Here is a 22212-nt window from a genome sequence, read left to right on the forward strand (position 1 = left end):
AATCTTTGGCAATTTGGGGTTTCCAGTGTGCCATTGTATCATGCCAAAAATTTTAAAGCAATTTATAACATCGATGACTCTCCAATCGGGATTCCGTATGCCTGGAGTTTTTCTAAAGCGCCAGCTCTAATTTATTTAGTTAGGTATGCGGTGATTTTGGTTGAAATGCAGTTGCTCTAAACCTATTGCTTTAAATCTTTACTTCCTTTGTTTGTTTGTTTGTCCTTCCTTCACGCCCTAACTGGGCAACCAACTTGATTTTTGGTAAAGAGTTAATTGAAAAGATTATTACTGCCAATTGGTGCAGTTGGTACCCTGCTTTCTGAGTCGAAGGCCGTGGGTTCGATTCCCACAACTGGAAAATGTTTGTGCGATGAACATGAATGTTTATCAGTGTCTGGATGTTAACCTTTTATAAGATATTCATAAAAATATTCATCAGTCGTCTTAGTACCCATAACAAAAGCAACGCTTCCAATGGGGCAAGATGGCGATGTGTGTATTGTCGTTGTATACATTAAGTTATAAAAAAAACATCTAGTAATATAATAAATGCGAAAATGTGTTTGTTTGTTTATCCTGCCTTAACGCCCTAACTATGTTACCAATCGACTTGATCTTTGGCATAAAGTAACTTGAAAGTATGGAGAGTAACATGGTTCAACCAAGAACGCGAAAAACAGCTAGTGATAGATAAACCAGCCAACGTAAATAGGTTTCCAATTTAATTACGGCAATACTTTTTGCTTTACGAGCTTTAATTAAATCAACTAGGTAGATTAAAAGTTTGCATTGGAAAATTTAACTTATTGAAGGAACTGTCCCCACGCAAAGCAACCTTTTTTTTTGTTTTCCTAATCCTAAGGTTGCCTGGAAGAGATCGCTACTAAGCGATAAGGCCGCCCTTTGTATTCAACTTTTTAAGTTTCTTCTTGTTATGTCCATTGTTTTTTTTTCTATTTGTGGTGTACAAATAAAGTGAATGAATAAATAAATAAAATAAAATCAAAAAATTCAAAAAACTACTTTTAGGATCATGAATGAAATAACGGAAACTGTAAAATAATTCAATACCATGAGCATATTATATTATTTGCATGTCGGTACAGTTCCTGTTTTACTATTTTTTCCTTATTTGTAATGGAACTTGTAATGGAAATCGTAATGTTACCACATAACTTACTACTCCTACTAATAAATATAAGAATATATTTATAAATATTTATGTTAATAACTAACAAGGTCATCTAATTAATTAGTATTTATAACGCAATTTTATTACATTAACCGTATACCTACGTGTTTGGGTGTGGAATGTTTCAAATCTATTTTCATACACTTCCTTCCATAATATTATGCATGAATTATTTGAATTTTCATACACGTGTTAAAAACCGATGACAATACAATATGTTCTGTACTTTTTTTTTTCTATGGATCAGCATAAAAAAAAACAAAGCTACCCGTAAAAAATTCCATAAAAACTTATTTTTCTTTTATAAAATAACCATTTTATTTAAAACTATGCAGATTTTAATGTTCTAACTTTAAACCCATACATACGACTTTCATTAACACTCTTAAAACTCTCATTTCACCACCAAAATCTATTTCATTTTAGAGAACCTCTTCCTAAGCGGATACGAACACAACAAGTAAGTAACCTATTTTCTAAATAGTAATATTTCTATCTTTGAAAACGGTGGTACCCGTATGCAGTCCCCTTCTCGTTCAACCCCCGTTTCACCATTTTAGGGGTAGATTTCCGAAATGAAGGTATCCTACCTCTCCACCTGTGTTATCCTCTGCTTGCCTGTAGCAGTCCTTTCAAAATCAGTAGAGCTGTTTCGGAGATAAACCCGAACAAACAAATGGTTTTTTGAATTTATACTTCTTTTCAAGTTGTTTATTCTAGTATTTTTTACATTTAGAACACGTGTTACGTAACAGTACAAACAGTGTGAATAAATAAATATTATTAAGTTAATCAAACCTTTTTTTAATTCAAATAAAATAATTCGATTAATTTTAATATTCATCGTTAATCAGTACCGCATTTTAGTTATTTTTTCTCATACGCCAAAGAAGTATAACTTCTAACGCGTGTACATAAGTACACACACTCTTTTTTTATAATAATAATTAACGCTAACGGTAACGTTATCTAACTGTTCAATTTCAATGTTTTAAATGTATTATTTTAATACACTAGCGACCCGCCCCGGCTTCGGTTGTTACACTGCACGTGGAGCGAGTTGGAGCGATTAATAATGATTATGATTAGAAGCGCGGATTTCATTAGCATAAAATGAGAATCTGTTAGCTTTCCTTTACTAAAATATGCACGTATTCAACATATAAACCTTCCTAGTGGATTACTCTATCTATTGCAGAAAATGGCATTAGAATTCGTTGCGTTGTTTATAAGATCCAAGGTTACAGACATGGGGAGCGATGTTAAATAACACCGAAGTAAAAATAATGATTGTTTTAACTTATGCTAGGTTAAATGTTTTTATTATGTTCAAGATAATATAACATTTAACCTAGCAGCATTTAATTAGACAGCCGACTGGCGCAGAAGGCAGAGACCCTGCTTTCTGAGTCCAAAGCCTTGGGTTCGATTCCCACAACTGGAAAATGTTTGTGGGATGAACATGAATGTTTTTTCAGTGTCTGGGTGTTTATCTGTATATTATAAGTATTTACATGTATATTATTCATAAAAAAAAAGATTTATCAGTCATCTATGTACCCACAGCACAAGCTACGCTTACTTTGGGGCTAGATGGCGCTTTGTGTATTGTCGTAGTATATTTATTTATTTATTAAAAAAAAAAAAATAGCTTACCTCGGTACACAGATGGAGTGGTAAATGCCGTAGTTCCTCAGCACGTGGAGGAACTCCGGGAGCGTCCGGCACGCGCCCATGATGCTGAAGGCTGCAAGCGCGCTGTTCCATATTATAAGCGTCCGCCGCAACTCAAACCTGTAGGCAAACAACAAGATTGGGTTAAGTAACATCAGGGGCTTACTACCATGGCTTAAAGCAGTATTATTTTTATAATGTTGTTGTTTTTTTTAATTCAGTTTTCATTTAGCCAGGTAAATTTTTGCAGGTAATTGATGATACCTTCTAGGGTGGTAACCGTCTAATCTGTTAGGGTTATGGCTTTATCTGTAGGGTGGGAAAGTAGCCACGGCCGTAGCCTCCCACCGGACCAGAGCAGAGAAAATTCAGAAAATATTAATTCCCAAATTTTTCGAGGGTTTGTTTTTAGTCTCTTGGTCGATTTATGTATATTTAGTAGTATTTATTACAATGATTGTTTTTGTATTTTTAACAAGATATAGATACTCATACATGTGTATACATTATTTATTGTAGTTACCACCTGCCATCCATTTAGAGAACTTACTTATTACGCCTTTGGTTTCCTGAAAGAGATCGCTATGTAGAGAGATAAGGCCGCAAAAATTATTCCTATATTGTAACACCCTACCACACACACACACACACGCGCGCGCGGTTTTTTCTTGTAACTTTTTTCTATTTACAGAATTTTGAATGTTTGTAACGCTGTTAATTTTCACTAATAAATAGATAACAAAAACATTTTTATTCTTAGGATTCTTCTATACAAAAAAAGTGTTTCATTCATTCATTTAATGTTGAGGTTTTGTTCCAGAGGTCAGTGGACTCGTAGGGTTAATCTCTCGAACGCAACATACATAGACCGATAAACACACTTCCCGCTTTTGCGTGGTGCTGTCGGGTAAAAAATACCATCTTCACGAACAAAGAAAGATGATAATAACTTAATAGTGGGTATTTACAGATTATTAATTTAATTATAGAGCCTGGTTAGTAGACGCACTTTGAGAAATAAAAATTAAGACTTTTCATTCAGAACATTATTCTTGTAATTACGTAAAAATATTGATTGCATTTTTAAGGGCAATATCTATTTGAACTCCAATATTGTAGCCTAGTTATTAGACGCATTTTATTAAATAAAAACCAAGAGGATAGCAATATTTTTTAATTGCATTTTTTTGTGGAATATTAATGTTTAGTTTGCGAAGGCTTCTTAAGTAATTAAAAGCAAGACAATTTCCAAATCTTGTGATTAAGATTGTTATGAATCGTTTTTCTACAACGACAAATATTCTTAGCATTCGATTTTAACCAGATATAGATTATGTTGTCGAAAAATTATATATTTAAATTATTTATAAGATAGATTTCATAATAAAAAGTTTATAAAAAATAAATAATAGTGTAACCAATTCTACGTGACTGAGCAAAAGGGGCGGGGCGACGGAATTATAAGACACGTGTGAAGAACAAAGTTGTATTTAGAATTCACTTATTCATCTAGTTCTAGCGGGTCAATATTGCGTTTTATTGTAATGTTACAATAGTGAATAAAGAAAAGTAAATAATTTTGTATGCAACGCCCTGATAGGGTCTCATGTACCTACCTACATAATAGTAAAAGTATATGAAATAAACTAAAACTAAATAAATAAAAACTAAGATGTTCATTCGAAAGTAGGTGGCAAATAAACAAACATATTACACATATTTATTATCAACCCATTACCGGCACGAGTCTCCTCTTAGAAACAGTAGGGTTTAGGCCCACCACGCTGGCCCAGTGCAGTGATAAACTTCACATTCCTTTGAAAACATTATAGAAACTTTCAGGCATCCGAAAAGTTCGAGAATGGTTCCCATGAAATAGACGCCGAAGCCCTAAAAACTGAGCTGACCACTCCACATAATGGTTATGGAATAATAAGTTATATATGGAGTTAATATAGTATAATTTTTATTTTAAGTAATAAATTTCATCAAAAACCGTTGAGCAATTTTAGCATGAGGTAATAACCGTGAATTTAACAGTGGCGTGCATAGAGGGTATGCACAGGGTATGCAGATGAAATAAAATAAAGAAAATCTAAAGTACGAATTAAATACTTAAGGGTAGGCTTTATATAACTCTTACAATGCCTATCCTCAAGTTTTATATAACTCGTACTAGAGATTTTCTTCATTTTATATCATCTGCATACCCTGTGCATACCCTCTATGCACGCCAGTGCATAGAAACCACAAATTATTTTCTGTGCAGAAAAAAATACGCGGTTCCGATACTCTGTTCCTTCTAAAAGAAGCTCAAACCAACAGACTATCGCATTAATAATATTAGTAGAAAATTGTTTAATTAATTATACATGTCTGCACATAAACGGTGTAATTACTCAACGACACGAAATACACTATACATTGTTTACTTAAGAGCAATTAGATAATGAACCTATAACCTAACCTACCTTTGTTATGTAAGCTTTTACTATGTTAGTAATTGATACATAATAGCCAACGCCTTGGTCGTCCCATGTCTACGCAGCGTCGTCTGTATTGGCTTAATATTTGAGGACTTTTAAACATGATACCATTTCGACAATGATCCTATATAAAAAGATTGGTATTATATGTATTAAGTTACTTCTATGTAATGACTGTTTTTGCGAAAATAAAAATAAAAACACCTACCTACCTACTTATGTACACGAGTTAGAAGTTATACTTCTTTGGCGTAAAAGATAAAAATCTTTTAAAAAATCTTATCTTTCGCCTCATTCTACATTTGTAGAAAAACGACACTAACAATAGAAAAAAGGTATTTTATTTAATACATTGAAAGTTTTAGTATAACGCAGTTAAATAAAGATTATTTAAATATCACAAATAAATACATATCGTGAATACAGTTGTCAGTTCTAAAGCAAACTTACGTAGATGTCCTTATTTTAATTTTATTGACTATAGCTAACTTCAGGGTGTCGGTTTATGTGACGGTGTGCGCGCGCGCATCGCAAATTTATACTCTCATAACTTCTCCCTAAATAAATGATGCCTTATTTGTTTCTACCGAGAAGAACCCGACAAGGAGCATTGCAGTTGCTATATCTCATGTGTGATGGAAATGGAGAGACCTGCTTCTAAGATAATTTGTCTTTCAGTAAATCCTAACCTCATTGTCATCATTATCGACCCGTTACCCGCCCACTACAGGGCACGGGTCTCCTCCCACTGAACGGAAGCACACATGACAGGGGTTTAAGTCGTAGTCCACCAAGCTGGCCCAATGTAGATTGGTGGGCTTCACACACCTTTAAAGGACATCATGGAGGGTTCACAAGTATGCAGATTTCTTCACGGTGTTTTCCTTCACCGTTAAAGCAAGTGATATTTGAATTGCTTAAAACGCACATAACCTAGAAGAGTTAGAGATGCGTGCTGGGATTCGAACTCGGCCCCCCGAAAGTAAAGCCGAAATCCTTACCGTTAGGTTATCGCTATATTGACTTTGACGCAATTTTACTTGTTAACTGGGAGCTTTCTACAGTCGCTTTGTTCTAGTCATTTGTGGGATTAAGTACACGCGTGTTCACTGTAAAACGATGTTGAAAAGTGCAACTGCTGAGTTTCTTGCTGGCTTCTTCTCGGTAGACCATCTATGCCTTCCGAACCGGTGGTAGAGTCACTACAGACTGACTTGACGTTTCCAAAGTGCTTATAAAGTAAGCTTAGTTTTTGCTTAAAACAGTATTATTTTAGCATTTGATTTCAAATAAAATTAATTATATACATATTGTTATTTAGGAACGACAGTTTATCCGACCTCTCTGACGAAGTGTTGAGTGCTGAGGTTGCAAAAGTGGCAGTTTTCGGCTTCGATTCCCGGGAGCGGTGAATTTCTTAGTCTGCATCATGACTTACCACCAGGTGACATTGCAGTCGAGGGCTAACATCTATTACACTTCCGAGTGCTTTCCGGGCGCGGTGGCGAATGGCAGTCTATCTTTGCCTACTTATCTGCAAATAGTAGGTACATGACAGACCAGAGAAAATTCAGAATTGTTAATGCCCGAATCGCCCGTGCCGGGAAACGAACTCGGGAAATATTATAACACCTCCTATATCATTGCTATCTATTGCACCAAGGAAGTCGTCATTCTACATAAACAAGGCGGAAAACCCCTTTAAAATTAGAAAAAAAAATCACAGAAACCGGATAAGAACTAAAGATTAGACGTATGAAACCAAATTAAAAAAAAAATACAACTACGCATACCATAGTCTTCTAAGAATCTTCAATACGTAGTAAGCACGTAACTAATACAAGTTTCTTTGAGAGTCGATTGAAGACATTTAAGATGATGACGTCTTCATAACAGAATAAAATATGTAAACAAAATATATACACATGTGTACTCCGTCAATTAAGAATCACGTATTTTTTGCTTATAAATGCGCCTATTAGCACTGCTGACTAGACGTTAAGTGAATAAACATATCAAATACTAGATGTTCACCGCCGTTTCACCTGCGTAAGTAAATGTCGTAATTTTATAATTTTGGCTACGTGAACCCCCGTCTTATAGGCAGAGGCGTGCATAGAGGGTATGCATAGGGTAAGCAGATGATATAAAATAAAGAATATCCGAATCCTGTCCGAGTTTATAAAAAAACTTTAGGATAGACATTGTAAGAGTCATTAAAAGCCTAGCCTAGCCTTAAGTATTTATGACTAGTAGTGGAGATTTTCTTCATTTAATATCATCTGCATACCCTGTGCGGTATGCACAGGGTATGCAGATGCCACTGCAGTTATGGGTACTTCTCCCTAACCATAATTTGTTAACTATCTTCTAAACTTTTCAACCGTATCACATTACATGCTGTAAATAGAACGTTTTATTTACATAAGTTTATCTTGATTTTGTACGGATCAATATTCTATGTCTAACAGTTACTATTTAATATCGCAGTATAATAAAAATCGTAAAAAATGCGTTGTGTAATATCGGTTCACGGAGTTTTCTTTAATCTCTTTAAGTCAAGTATTTTTGTAGAATATAGTATTTATGAATGACTGCCCTTAAAGACAGCGCTCGCTAAAAAAAACAGATTACGAACGCTTTGTGTTATGGCTTGGTAACATTATTTCAGACTAAAAACTTATACTTACTGAAATTAAATCGATCCAGTAGTTTTAATGCTCGGTTTAGTAGTTTATTGAAGGCCGATTGGCGCAGTGGGCAGCGACTCTTTTTTCTGATTAAAAGGCCGTGGGTGCGATTCTCAAAACTGAAAAATGTTTGTGTGATGAACATGAACGTTTTTCAGTGGCTGGGTGTATATTTGTATATTATAAGCATTTATGTATATTATGCATAAAAATATTCATTAGTTATCTTAGTAGCCATAACACAAGCTTCACTTGGATGGCGATTAATTTATTTTCAAAAAAATATTTTATTTTCAAAAGTTTATCATTAAATTTTTTATGTTGTGTACAGGTCATTTGCCACGACCTTGTTCCTACATGGTACAAGGTCACTTAACTACAAGCTATATGCATTACAAACAATAACAATTTTTTGCTAGTACAATTCGCACTTTTTAGTCGTTTTGCCGGATATTTATAGCCGGTTTATTAGAATATATTGTTAACGATAGAATCTAAGGTAGGAGAGTCGTAGCTTAGTGGTCAGAGCGCTCAGGCCGCGATGGCCAGACAGTAACAGGTTCAAATCCTGTGGGTTCCATAATTTTTATATGCATTTAAAAAAATTATAAAATAAAATATTTTTAAGTTTTTAAAACGTAAGGTATTAATCAATGGAAAAAAGGTCACAAATGGTGTATGGTGGTGATGCAGCCTTGATTATTATATTCATTGAATAACCTTCTTTAAGCTTCTATGTACATATAAAGTTAAACAATCGCATGTTTGTTTGTAAACATTTAGTTAAGCACTGTGCTATAATCTACTACCCTCTGCGGCACGGATTTTCCTATCGCAGAGGGCACAGGGCAGAGCATTCAAATCTCTGTAACCAACAATTCCCACGCTTGAACAATAATAGTAATCCTTTATTATTATCTCTATCATTTATTGTTTTTTTTTTAATTTTCAGCAATGCTTAATTTAAAAAAAAACTTTTAAAAATGTATAAAAAACAAAAGACATTCACCCTCCGTTTGCGGGGATTTTGAAACAACAACCGGCGCGGCGGTCAGGACTTCAACAGCGACAGCGTTTCTTCGTCTTTCCTAACCAATAAAGTTTTCAAACCGACAAACAAACAGCTACGGTGATGTGCTCGACCGTATCAATAGGAAGATCTTTTACCGAGCGGGTGTTAGTGCTCCTGACCGATGTACATAATGTGGAGATCGAGACATCCTTTAACCCATTGTGGGAGGAGACACGTGCCCTGTAGTAAACAGGTAATGGGTTGATATGATTATGATGAAGCTTTCGGAACGTTTGGTTGCGGTTTGGTTCAAACGGTTTTGGTTACAGGCAGTTGAGTACAATGGCTGAATTCGAAACTCTTCAGTTCTCAAAAGTGACTTTTGTTTTGCTCCATTACATACGTTATCTATGTACCTATCTTCTTTATTATAATATCATTTATTGACAACCTCCCTGGCGCGATGTGAATTTAGTTATTTATAATTTCTGAATTTTCCTTGGTCTGGTCGAGGCTAGTTAACACCCTGACTATGACGTGCCGCTTAGCGATTTAGTGTTCCGGTGCGATGTTGTGTAGAAACCGATTAGGGGTATGACTACCATATGTCCTAACAGGTTATTACGCTACTATCTTGGACTGCATCATCACTTACCACCAGGTGAGATATCAGTCAAGGGCTAATTTGTAGTGGAATAAAAAAAAATATATCAATCATCAATAACAATCCACTGCTGAAACAAAGGCCTCTTTTTTGCCCATAATCACTTCGCTGGGCAGACGGGTTGGGAATCGCTGTAAATGGCAGTAGTTGCACAGAGGCAGGTGGCAGGATTCTGCTGCTCAACCCTGTTATAATCCCTTACTCGCCTCGTAAGACACCCACGCGAGTAAAGGAAAGGTGGTGACAACTGTATTTCGATCTGCCTTCACCACAATGCGTAGTATATTAGCGGAAATAAAAAATATGCTTAGGTATAATATTCTCTCTAGGCTCTTCAGACGGTTATGTGGAAAACTACTATAGCAAAGTCAAAGTCAAAGTCAAACATTTATTTATTCAAGTAGATGTCACTTTTGACGCGTTCATAACATTCAAAATATGTACATAGCAGTAAGTGAGTAGTGAAGGCGATAACTACATTAATAAACCTAAACCTAAAGCGACGAGGATTCCAAACGCGCTCTAAGAAGCCTACAACGAACTTAGCCGGGTGTTCTTTTTGTTATCACCATCACACATTGTCATTTGAAAATATTTTCTATGCATACCCTGCGTAGTGTACAAAGGTAAAGAAAAGAAACCTACAAGTATCCTGCCTCATTACACCGGCAACCGGGACCTTCAGACTTGAACACTGCAGTGCTGTTTGGCGGCAGAAATAAGCACTTAAGGTAGTACTTCCCTGGCCAAGCTTGTTTACAAGAAGTTCTAGTGGAAAAGAAAACGTCTATTCTATAACCAGCCTTATCATTTGAAGTTGTATTTACACAAACAGTCATACTGGACGTATGTACCTAGCAAAAAATCACTGGCATCATATAATATTTTCAGTGACATTGATTATTTGTATATTTGCTTCCTAATAGCACATAGGTGTACGTTGTGTACTAGTGATACTACCATATGTACATATTGACTGTTACAGCGACGCGGGATCTACCTACAATAATAACACATACATCATTGTTGGTCCATTAGCAACCAAATGTTAGGCTCCGGGTTCTCTTATATACTCAATTATTTACGCCCAAAGTTAATAAACAATCGATTCCATTATCTCTGCATGACAGATTCTAATCTTTATATATATATATATATTTCTTGTGTGCGTGTGTATGTCACTGAACTCCTCATAAACGGCTGGACCGATTTGAATGAATTTTTTGGTATGCGTTTGGGTGGCACCCTTGATGGTTTAGATTCACAAATCAGCATGAAAGATGACGCTGGGGTCCGCTAGTCTTTGTATTATAATCGTATTATAATCTAATATTATAATCCTACCATACGTGTGTATGTAACTGAACTCCTCCTAAACGGCTGCACCGATTTGAATGATTTTTTTTTGTATGCGTTTGGGTGGCACCCTGGATGGTTTAGGTTCACAAATCAGCCCGACAGATGGCGCTGCAGTCGGTATCTAGGTAATTAATAATTTATCTATACTGCAATTAAACGGCTGATAAAAAGTTCATCTTTAAAGGTTCTAAAGAAAGCCTGGGACCGCATATGACTATCTTTTAAGGTTGACTTTTACGCGGACAGAGTCGCGAGGGCCCCCTAGTAATACATATATTGTATATTATATATGATACTTCTAGCCATATCTATACATAGGGGAGTAAGCAAAGGATCCTCATCATTCTCAACCCATTACTGATTCACCACAGGGGTCTTCTGTCAGTATAAGAAGAGTTTAGGCTGTAGTCCGCCACGCTTTCCCAGTGCGGATTGGTGGACTTCACACGCCTTTGACAACATTATGGAGAGCTCTTTCCTTCACCGTTGAATTTATTTTTGTTGCTTAAATCGCACAAAACTTAGAAAAGTTAAAGGTGGCTCGGATCCCCGAAAGTGCAGCTGAACCATTCGGCTAGCCAAGTGCGAATTTATAGACTTCGCACGCTTCTGAGAACATTATGGGGAACTATCTGGTTTGCAGGTTTCCTCACGATATTTTTTCCTCCACTGATAAACAAAACTAGCGGAGTTGACGCGGACTGTTTTATAGAACTTTAAAGAAACAACAAATCCGATATACTTACTACATACTTCCGTCCTATCGCACGCATCAGAATCTCTCAAAAAGGATATTTTTTACAATTTTTGCCCGAGATCCCAATATAAATTTCATGAAAATCGTTGGAGTCGTTTCCGAGATTTGTGACTACGCTTTTTTTAGCCGGTAAGCAGATTATGTTGCAATGCTGTGTTACAGTCTGAAGGGCGTCGTTGCCGTTATCACGTCTAGATTGACGCGTTTTTCACCTCGATAAGAAAAAGTGTATAATTGAATCTTATGTATTTACATGGAAATTCTATAAAAATAAACTACTTGCTCAATTATCTAACTCGATTCAGAAGCGTGTGAATACAATATTTATGTTATAAAACGCCGCATAACTACATACCAACGTGTATACTGAAATACCGAATCGATTTAGTATAACATAAATATAATTAATTGTAAAGGTACGTGACCGTTAGAAGAAATTCCAAATTGCAATAAAATTCACAACTGTACACACCTACTCGTTATATTATGTGCAGTCGCTCGGAATGTCGACATGTACGTCAATTACAGTGACAGATCCAGCGATAGGACTTTACGCCCCCCTTGAAGCCCCTTAAGATCGGGGGGGTACCACAGGCAGGAGACAAAAATTATATCCCCTGACAAGGGATATAATTAGCGTATCCACCTGCTAAACATCACAACTGACCTACTAAGAAATGGACGTCGCATCGGGTCAAATACCGAAAACTTAATAAATATTTACGAGAAAAAAAGTGTCCCGAGTTAACCTGTATATGTATAGAAATTTAAATAATTTAAAGCATCGTAGCATTTCTGATAATTTTTGCTTGCACCAATATATAACCTTATGCTTCGACTGGGAGGAGCTCTATAAAATCACCTTTCGCAGCTAGGACCATTTCGAGCGAGTCAAAATAATAGCGTCAAAATATAAGAGTCCTGAGCGATTTGACCGCACGCCTGTGAGTTCTCCGTAATGTTCTTAAAGGTGTATGGAGTCCAAAAATCCGCACTGGGCCAGCATGGCGGACTACGGCCTAAACCAGTCTCATTCTGATCGGAGACCCATGCCTAGTAGTGGGCCGGTAAAGGTTTGATAATGAAAATGACGTTGTATACACTCGAATGGGTTAAGGCCCTCCCAAACCTAAATTCTGAATCCGCCACAGTTAAATTGTATAATTTGAGAGCTGCTTCCAACGATACACGATTATGCAAGAGCGAGAGATAGATTTTCGCGCAGATAACAATATATATATGTAATACTAACGTATTGATCAGAGATACCTACGCAATAGCATGATATCAAAATCATCGTCATCATCCATATTACGCCTATTTACGTCCTACTGCTGGGCAGATGCCTCCACTCTCATTGGGCCGTGGATCTATGCTCAGCCATGATATCTTAATAAACTTACAACACATATCACACACAGCACATTTAACCAATCATGGTTGCTACACGATTGATGAATTCCTTAACGACAAGGCTGCTTGGAAACAGGCCACTCCGCACTCATCTCTCACAAAACAGAAAAAATCCAAAGATTGTTAAACTATAAAATTATGTTGGAAAAGAGCAATCTGCTGAGTTTCTAGCCGGCTCTTCTCGTTGGTATCTGCCATCCGAACCGGTGATAGTAGTAGAGTCACTACAAACAGACTAACTTGACGTTCTTATAAACTATGCCTAATTGAAATAAATATTTTTTTTTATTATTATTTTTGAATTTTGAATTGAACATTGACATCACTACACCGTCCGCAAATAATACCATTTGTCTACGAAGCAATCAAAAACATCCATTTCACAAATCCTATAACTCCGCAAAAGATACTTCCCTTATAAACTACTCTACTTAACCTAGATATGTATTGTAGCAATCTTCTTAATCCGAAGGGAGGCGATCGCTGGGAGGAATCCACAAAGCGATAATACAAAGATATCTTTCGTTACTACATAGATCGAGTATTATATTTTTTTCATCTTTTGTTTTGAGGATGAGGAAAAACAACTACTTACTGAATAAATGTCCCCCGATATCGACGTCTGACGTCATCCGAACGTGGATCTTATCCACGGCGGGTATTCCGACTAAACACTAGTCCAAAAATCACACTCGTCTAAACGTCGAGCTCCGAGCTCTTATTCCTACATGAGGCAACCTAAGGTCGACGTCCCCCATTCACCCCCTATATCGTCGGTCCCTGGGGCTAAACTCCTGGAATTCCAATGACGCTGTTACAACCCTTCCGGTGGTTATCAGCTACCATCCATTGACAATTATCATTATCCCTACCTACTGAAAAAATTTAAACTGAAAAAATGTTAGCAGAGAACTTCCCTAAATGTTGATTAATATGTTTCTCCATATTAGATTCTATTACAAATAAAAATAATAAAAGCCAATAAAATACTTTAAAAAGACATTCATTGCAAATTAATGCAGTAAAAATGCTATTAAAAATACAGACTTCAAATTCTCTAATATAAAAAAAAATGGCGGTATCTGAACAAAATGAATCTTTTTATATTATTTGAACAAAATATAACAAAAAAAATATAAATAACTTAATGTATTTATTACCGTGCTTGATAAGGAAATGACTTGTGGTTTCCTGTTGTTTTGGTAGTTATTTCGGCAACAACAAATCTTAATGAACCGATCATTTACCGATAAAAAGTAGCATGAAATATTTTTTACAAAAAAAAACTGACTTGTTACGAACAACTAAATAGCGGGAAATAAATATTTTCTACTACATTCTTTAGTCGGTTTGCTGACTGCAACGTAGATGGAGAAGAAGAAGATTACCTTAAAAATGTATTTACCCGGATTGTGGGTTTATAATATAAATTATAACCTTTGTTTTGGTTTGTGCTGTTCAAAATTTTGATGCAAGTATGGGAAGATGTAATTTCAAATTTCGAAATTCATTTATTTCAAGTAGGACAAGCACTTTTGAAACGTCAAATATGTCTGTTGGTAGTGACTCTACCACCGGTTCGGAACTCAGATTCTACCGAGAAGAAGCCGGCAAGAAACTCAGCAGTTGCTCTTTTCCAACATTATTTTACAATTAAACAAAAATATTATAAACTACAATTTATAATACATTTGCGATAAATAGCCAACTTTATTTCATAAAGTATAATGACAAACTGATTGTATACAATCAAGAAGAATCTTTTAATGCTTTTAAGCTTGCCTTTACGGCTTAAGTAGCACTTACATTAAACCGGTCATTTGTAATATTCATTTAACCAAAGTGAACTGTTTTAGAGATTATCATATCAGCTATTCCTTTAACAAGAAAAGTAAGCATACAATTGTAATTATTGAATATATTTTACAATTCAATGGTAAGTAACTTCATCAAATAATAAGTAAATGATTTGGTTTAACACAAACACTTTGGACTGGTCGTATGGCTTGGTTAAACAGTAAATTAAAAAAACGGAAAAATAAAAAGGCACTAGTGTGAAAAAACTCCTTTCCGCACTATATACAGCTACAAAAAGTAACACTTTTTTAACAACTGTATTTAAATTATAAGAATCCAAGCCTTACGCACGGCTCAAATCAGAGTCATGAAGGTCGAGGAAATAAAAGCACAGTAGTACTACAGAAATGAATAAATGATTGATTTATTTTTATCTCATTCACATGTTAATTATCTGTCGGTCTATTGCATTTAGCAATTAAAATGAGGGTTGGTACTTGAACTAGCTCAAACCTGCGTTTCAAGCCACCAAGGCCCTTTCCTCGAAAGAATCTTTACTAATATAACAAATGTGAACGTACGTTTGTTTGTTTGTCCATCCTCCACGCCCCGCCCTAACTAATACATAAATCAACTTGATTTTTGTCATAGAGTTAGTTCAAATGAGAGTAACGCAGGCTACTTTAATCCGTGAAAAACGTTTCCCAGTGGAAATCGTATTAAACGCGGTCGAAGAAAGCGGGTAACTGTTAATATTTACCTACATATATAATAACTAGCTGTTGCCCGCGACTTCGTCTGCGTTTGATTTTGTTTTTAAAGTATTCAGTATCGCTAAGCCTTAAATGAGTATAGTTGTATATACATATAACATGTGACTGTCAATTAATTATAGACAAATAATTTGCAATAAAATAAAATTGTGACTTTACTTAAAGATCTAAGCTATCCTATCTCTTAAGTTGGACCAGACTGCTCACGGTGTGCCAATTTAATTTAAAATCGGTTCAGTAGTTTAGGAGTCCATCGCGGACAAACATCGTGACAGGAGAATTATATATATTAAGATTGTATGAATTTTTTACATACTTACTAATATCAAAAGTAGCTAAAGTGTGTCGGTTTGTTTAGTTTTTTGTTTGTTAGTTATGTTTTGCTTATTTTTATACCAAAAAAGCAGCAGGTGAAAATTCACAGGGGATTAATACTTAAATTACCTACTATGGTTATTACCGATAACGGTTCTTACTGCTAAACCAATTAACGCGAAATTTTGGATAGAAATAGCTTTTATCATTGGAAATGAAAGTGTCCTCGCGGAGTATTAAAAAAAAACGCAAAAAACGCGATCGAAGTCGCGGTCAACATCTCATAACCGCTAACTTGTACATATTAAATATTTAATAGTTTGACCCCTAATTAAAACTTCCACGCAAGCGCAATAATAAAAGATAATTATTAATAATAAATGTTTAAAATGTGTGAACGTGGCGGTGACGGCTATCTTATCTTAATATATATAAATCTCCTGTCACGATGTTTGTCCGCGATGGACTCCTAAACTACTTAACCGATTTTAAATTAAATTGGCACACCGTGAGCAGTCTGCTCCAACTTAAGAGATAGGATAGCTTAGATCTTTAATTATAGTTGCAATTTTATTCTATTGCAAATTATTTGTCTATAATTAATTGACAGTCACATGACAGTCATACTACTATACTCATTTAAGGCTTAGCGATACTGAATACTTTAAAAACAAAATCAAACGCAGACGAAGTCGCGGGCCACAGCTAGTAAGGAATATATTTAAATAAATAAATACCTATATTATATAAGCAATAAGCATCGATAATGAATTTTAGTATTCATTTCCGTAAATATCCTCAATTAAAAGTCCATATTCTGCCAGATAAAATAAACAAACAAATATTTTGAGAACGTCATATTTGTTTCTTATATTTATTGGTATAATAAATTAAGTGTCCCACAATTCATATATATATCTCATGTAGAAATTTCCACACGCTTTACTTATCGACCTCCCTGGTGCAGTAGTGAGAGTGCGTTTTATTGTTATCAGTTCGATCCTCAGCAGAGGCAATTCAATTTGCAATCGAGAAGACAATTATGTATGCACACTTAAAAAAGTTTTTTTTTAAAATGTTGTACGGTATGCAAAGTTGTGAAAACATTGTTGACATACATTAAAAAAAACAATTATTTAATAAATACAGATAAAGTTTGAGATTTCCACGACACAGGAAATCCTAGTGTGGGAATCACAGACTTAATCTGTATTCTTTGGATTACTTTTTATTTGTTTATTTGAAATAAATAAACTAAATAAAGAAAATTTAGACCTAGATACTCTAAAATTCACATGCAGTCGAGCCGTTATTTATAGAATAGAACAGATCATAATTTACATAATACACACGTTTAAAAGATTTCATTTCAATTTATTACGAAGTCAATTTGCATTGCTATTATCTGGCGTGCAGATGATTCAATCGATTGCAACGTTGAATACAGAAAAATAGAAAAAATCACACATCAATTAATTATAACTTAATTAACCATAATAATAATAATAATCGGAAAAAAACATTATGTCAAGAATTATGTATTACAATATGTATAATGTTATAACTTATTAATCCCTTCTTCCCTTCTAATATTATAAATGTAAATGTAAGTTTGTTTGTTACGCTTTTACGCCCAAAATACTAAACCGATCCTCATGAAACTTTGAACACATATTTTTGGATGTATTAGAAGTATAGGATATTTTTTATCCTCAGTTCCTTTGGGAGATGGGATGAAAGTGTTTGACGATTTTACACCATAACTCCGACAAATGAGAACCGATTTAAATAATTATTTTTGTAATATAGAGGTTATAACATGTGTTTAATTTTGCCAAAAAATTGTGTAGAATCTGATGAATGTGGCTGAAGATAGAGGACAGAACTCCTCGGCTGTCAGCAGCAAACCCCACATTTATGAGGACTTCGTTAACCTTTAACATATGAATTAACTAACACTGCGATTTCGATTCTTCTTGTGACGATTACTATTCTTTGTAAGTTATAGAAGGAGCTAAGACTGATTAGACAGTTTTTTTTAAGATATTGTTACTATGTGAATTGAAAAATTACTTTTTAAAAACCACACCAATTTCTTTTTATAAGAATACAAAACTTAAATTTTTTTTAGAACTACAACTAAATTGAATGCCACATCAAAAAACAAAAACAAACGCATACGATGTCGCGGGCAACACCTAGTTTAAATATAAAGTAGAAAGAAAAAGGCAAAATAATATCAGATAAATTAAAAATGCCATTATTGTTTTTGTGTTTTTAGAAAAATGTTTTCCCTTTGCAAACCTTTCTTTAAATTTTGCGTAAAAGATTTTTTATTTTATTTTCATCGTAGGTTTTGCAAATTTGTATGCAGTAGGTTTGAACGTTATTATGTCCGGAAATATTAATCCCAACCGAATTGAGAAAATATGTTTGCTTCATTTTTGTGACTTTGCTGTATGTTTTTTTTATTGAATTTATGTATTTATATTTACTATGCATAATTAAAAAATAATATGTAGTATTCTGCACGACAAGTGTGGGCACACTAATTGCAATGCCAAAAAAAAAAGAATCTTTAAAATCGGTGTATAATTACCGGAGTAATCGCGTGACCAATATATAAAAAAATATTCGAAATGGGAACCTCCTAATTTTTTTAAGTCGGCTGAAAAATCGTCATTCATCTTATCAAAAGAATATTATAATCGATAAATAAGACACCCGTTTGTTTCCTTATATTACGAGTCGCCGACTGGTTTTTGCGCGTGTGTGGGCATAATCACCGGACACATTTACGCAACCAACCTGTTGAGAGCGCTTTGACGTGGCCACCACACGACAGGTTCTCGTATCGAAATACGCAAATGTTGCTTTTTTATCACATCACTGTTCACATTGTTCATGAAAGCCATGATAGCTTAGTGGTTAGGACGGCCTTCCTTTACGGACAGACTTGAATCACCGGCACGCACAATTTTTTGGAGTGTTTAATATTGTTTATTTGCATCCACATCTTAACATAGTAAGGGCGCAGCAAAAAAACTATGTCTGTCTTAAGATTCTAGTCGTTTTTAGTGGAAATAAATATTTATGTCTCGTACAATTTCGATTCGGACATGCATGCCGAATCACTATTAAAAGATCGTCAAGTAAATAAATCTATCATAATAATATTAAATAAGTACTCAGTCAAACGGTAGGTCATTAAATTTGTACAAGATTACTGTGATATGTCATAAAATCAATAGAATTAATGCAATTAGAATTAATATCACATGCTGTACCGGTGACGAAAAACATCGTCAGGAAATCGGCATGCCTTTATTATGTTATTAATTAAAGGCGTGTGACACGTCTAATATTGTAGCATCAAAAACCACTCCAATTTAGTAGTGTTTCTCGAACAGGCAGATAGCCATTTCATTTACTTAGCTTTTGACATATTTTACACCTAATGTTCTGAGCGATTACCATAAAACAAAATAGCAACATTACGCGGGTGTGAAGTGCGACGTGCTCGGGGCATTTTCTATTTTTGCACACAATTTATATTTTTGCTAAATAAGGATTCTATATGTTCTTAACTCTGTGTCTTCCGATCCGCACAACGGCCTAAATAAACCCTTCCCATTCTTGGATGAGAACTGTGGGCCGACAATAGGTCGCAACTGATGCACGTCATCATCAGAACTCGTGGAACCGATTGAATTACGTGCGCTGAAGAGACGAGGAACGCTTGGGTTCTGTACCGCTTGTATTAAGCGACGTTCTGCAACTTGTTTTATGAAGTCTGTCCACCTTTTGGAGCGTCTACCAAGTACCAACATAGCCCTTTCCTATGTCGGTTGCCAGTCCAGAACCTTAAGACTAACGTTCGTCGGTCCTCCAAGCTATCTGCCACTGAGCTGGCTTTTTCCCTTAACCTGGGTCTTCGTTCTCCAGGCGACCAAGTCGGAAATGAGGACTCAACTCGCTGAGCTATATCGGTCACCAAGAATATCTTCTTAGAAGAACTAGAGTTACCGACACAGCTCACCGAGTCACAAAGCTGAAGTGTCAATGGGCAGGGCACATAGCTCAGAGAACCGACGGAAGTTGGGGTCCCAAGGAGGTGGAATGGCGTCTCTCGTAAATGCAGCGTTGGTCGGCCCCAAACGAGATGGACAAACGATATCAAACGAGTCACTGAAAGCCGCTGGAAACAAGCGGCCCAGAGCCGTAGATTTTGGAACTCCCTAAAAAAGGCCTATGTAAAGACGTAGGTGTTTTGCATTTCTAAATAACACGGCGTATCTCTTCTTCTGTTTGTGATTGCAATTGCTTTGACGTAATCTGTCAATCTGATGATAGTCTACTTACGCTAAGTTTTCCAGTTCAGGGTCGCGATTCTAGCAGCCAAGTTCAACGTCAAGAAATCTATGAAGCTATCGAGTAATGTGTGCCGCATTATAGGTAACCTGTTTAACATTCACAGGATTCACAACCAGTTTTACTACTACAGACACCATGATTACTAGTGGAAGTACCGCACTTTCAGGGTCGGAGTAGTAAGGCCGACTAATCGCGCGTTCCATAGATCATGGCTATGCATTAAAGAAACTCGTTATAAAATAGTCACAACTATTTCCTGTTCTACATACGTACTTACTGTTGAGAGGATTAGAAGTTTCCTCGAACTAACATTAGAACAAAATATAACTAAAGACTTCTAAGACACGTTGTACTGGTGATTGGCAAGTTCAAATACGGATCCAGGATGCTCCGTTGTCGAACAGGGCTAGATTCCCGGGTCGGGTCAAAATTTGTTAAGTTAGGGTTAAGCGTCCTTAGGGTTTTATTATATGAAGTTATCAGTAACACAGCTCAGAGTTATGAAATTGACGCAGTCCACTACCGTGTCTCCGTTATGGGGACGATCCCGGTTTATACAACATATGACAGGCCTTGTATTAATTAATGAATGACTATACTCTTATTGCACACAACAAAAATTACAGGCCTTCCCTCCAAAACCCTCTCTCCTATGAGAAAGTAAGGCTATTTAATGTGTATATCTTATTTAAGCTATTTTTTATCATAGTTTTAGTTCAATAACAATAAGTAAATAAAGATTCATTGGGTAGACTAAAACCCCTGAGGTCATTAATTTCAATGCCAACCGTTATATTTTTGTAAATAACTAACTATCCATAGCACTTGACTTTCGCTTCCTTTGTCATAAGTATTAGTCGTATTTAAACATGGGTAACGTTATTTAAAGAACCTAGTTAAGGTATATGAAAATTATCTTCACAAATCCAATCAATCATTATAATCGCATTATTCGTATTGTAAGATATCGAGCCTTAGGAATATGTTATGACATGTTTTTATTATTAGCCATAGATAATAATGATTGTTTATCTGATATTCTTAACGCATTTTGGACTACCAGGAAAAATTTGATAATGAATCTTTTTAGGAAGGTTATAAAGTGACAGAACGAAAAATTATGTTACAGCCTTGGCAGGGGATAGCACGCAGTGGGTTCGGGGTACATTGAGTCAATTTATATATGTATAATATATCCAGCGGATTAAAGTTTGTATGCGAAAAAATCGTTTAAAAAGTTTAACGCAGACGAAGTTGCCAACCGCTATTGGCTATTAATATTAAGTACATTCTTATTATTTTAACACAAATTTACAGTCCCTGTAGGTTGTGATTAAAGTTGTCAATAGTTACGTCACAAAATGCATTTACAGTTTATACTTCAATGCCAGTGGCTTGATCTTCATTAATGCACAAAAGCCCCACATTCAGAAGTCATATAAATAATTTTATATGACTTCTCGTCACTGGTCTCGTGCTGGAGGTGATTTTTTTTTATTTTATGCCATCTTCCTGCTTTATGCAGATCAGTGGCGAAGAGAATGAGGGCAAGTTAGGAATGAAACATACGTACATCAATGATGCCCGACGTCGGTCACTCGACGTCGGGCATCATAGATCGGGCGTCTATTAGGGGCAGTAGATATATATCATTAACAGTGTTGATGAAATAATCTTCAATACAGTTCAGTGGCTTTTACCTA

The 22212-nt window shown here is 35.5% G+C and overlaps 1 protein-coding gene across 1 annotated transcript in view; it reads right to left on the bottom strand.

Moving 5' to 3' along the window:
* LOC120625824 (elongation of very long chain fatty acids protein 6) overlaps positions 1-22212 on the bottom strand; it is a 78640-nt gene that overhangs the window by 31253 nt on the left and 25175 nt on the right. Inside the window, exon 2 of the mRNA XM_039893054.1 lies at positions 2852-2989. Within this exon, the coding sequence (XP_039748988.1) occupies positions 2852-2989 (138 nt within the window). The remainder of the gene's footprint in view (positions 1-2851; positions 2990-22212) is intronic.

This window comes from Pararge aegeria, chromosome 8 (genome assembly GCF_905163445.1).
Source record: "Pararge aegeria chromosome 8, ilParAegt1.1, whole genome shotgun sequence".
Lineage (NCBI taxonomy): Eukaryota > Metazoa > Arthropoda > Insecta > Lepidoptera > Nymphalidae > Pararge > Pararge aegeria.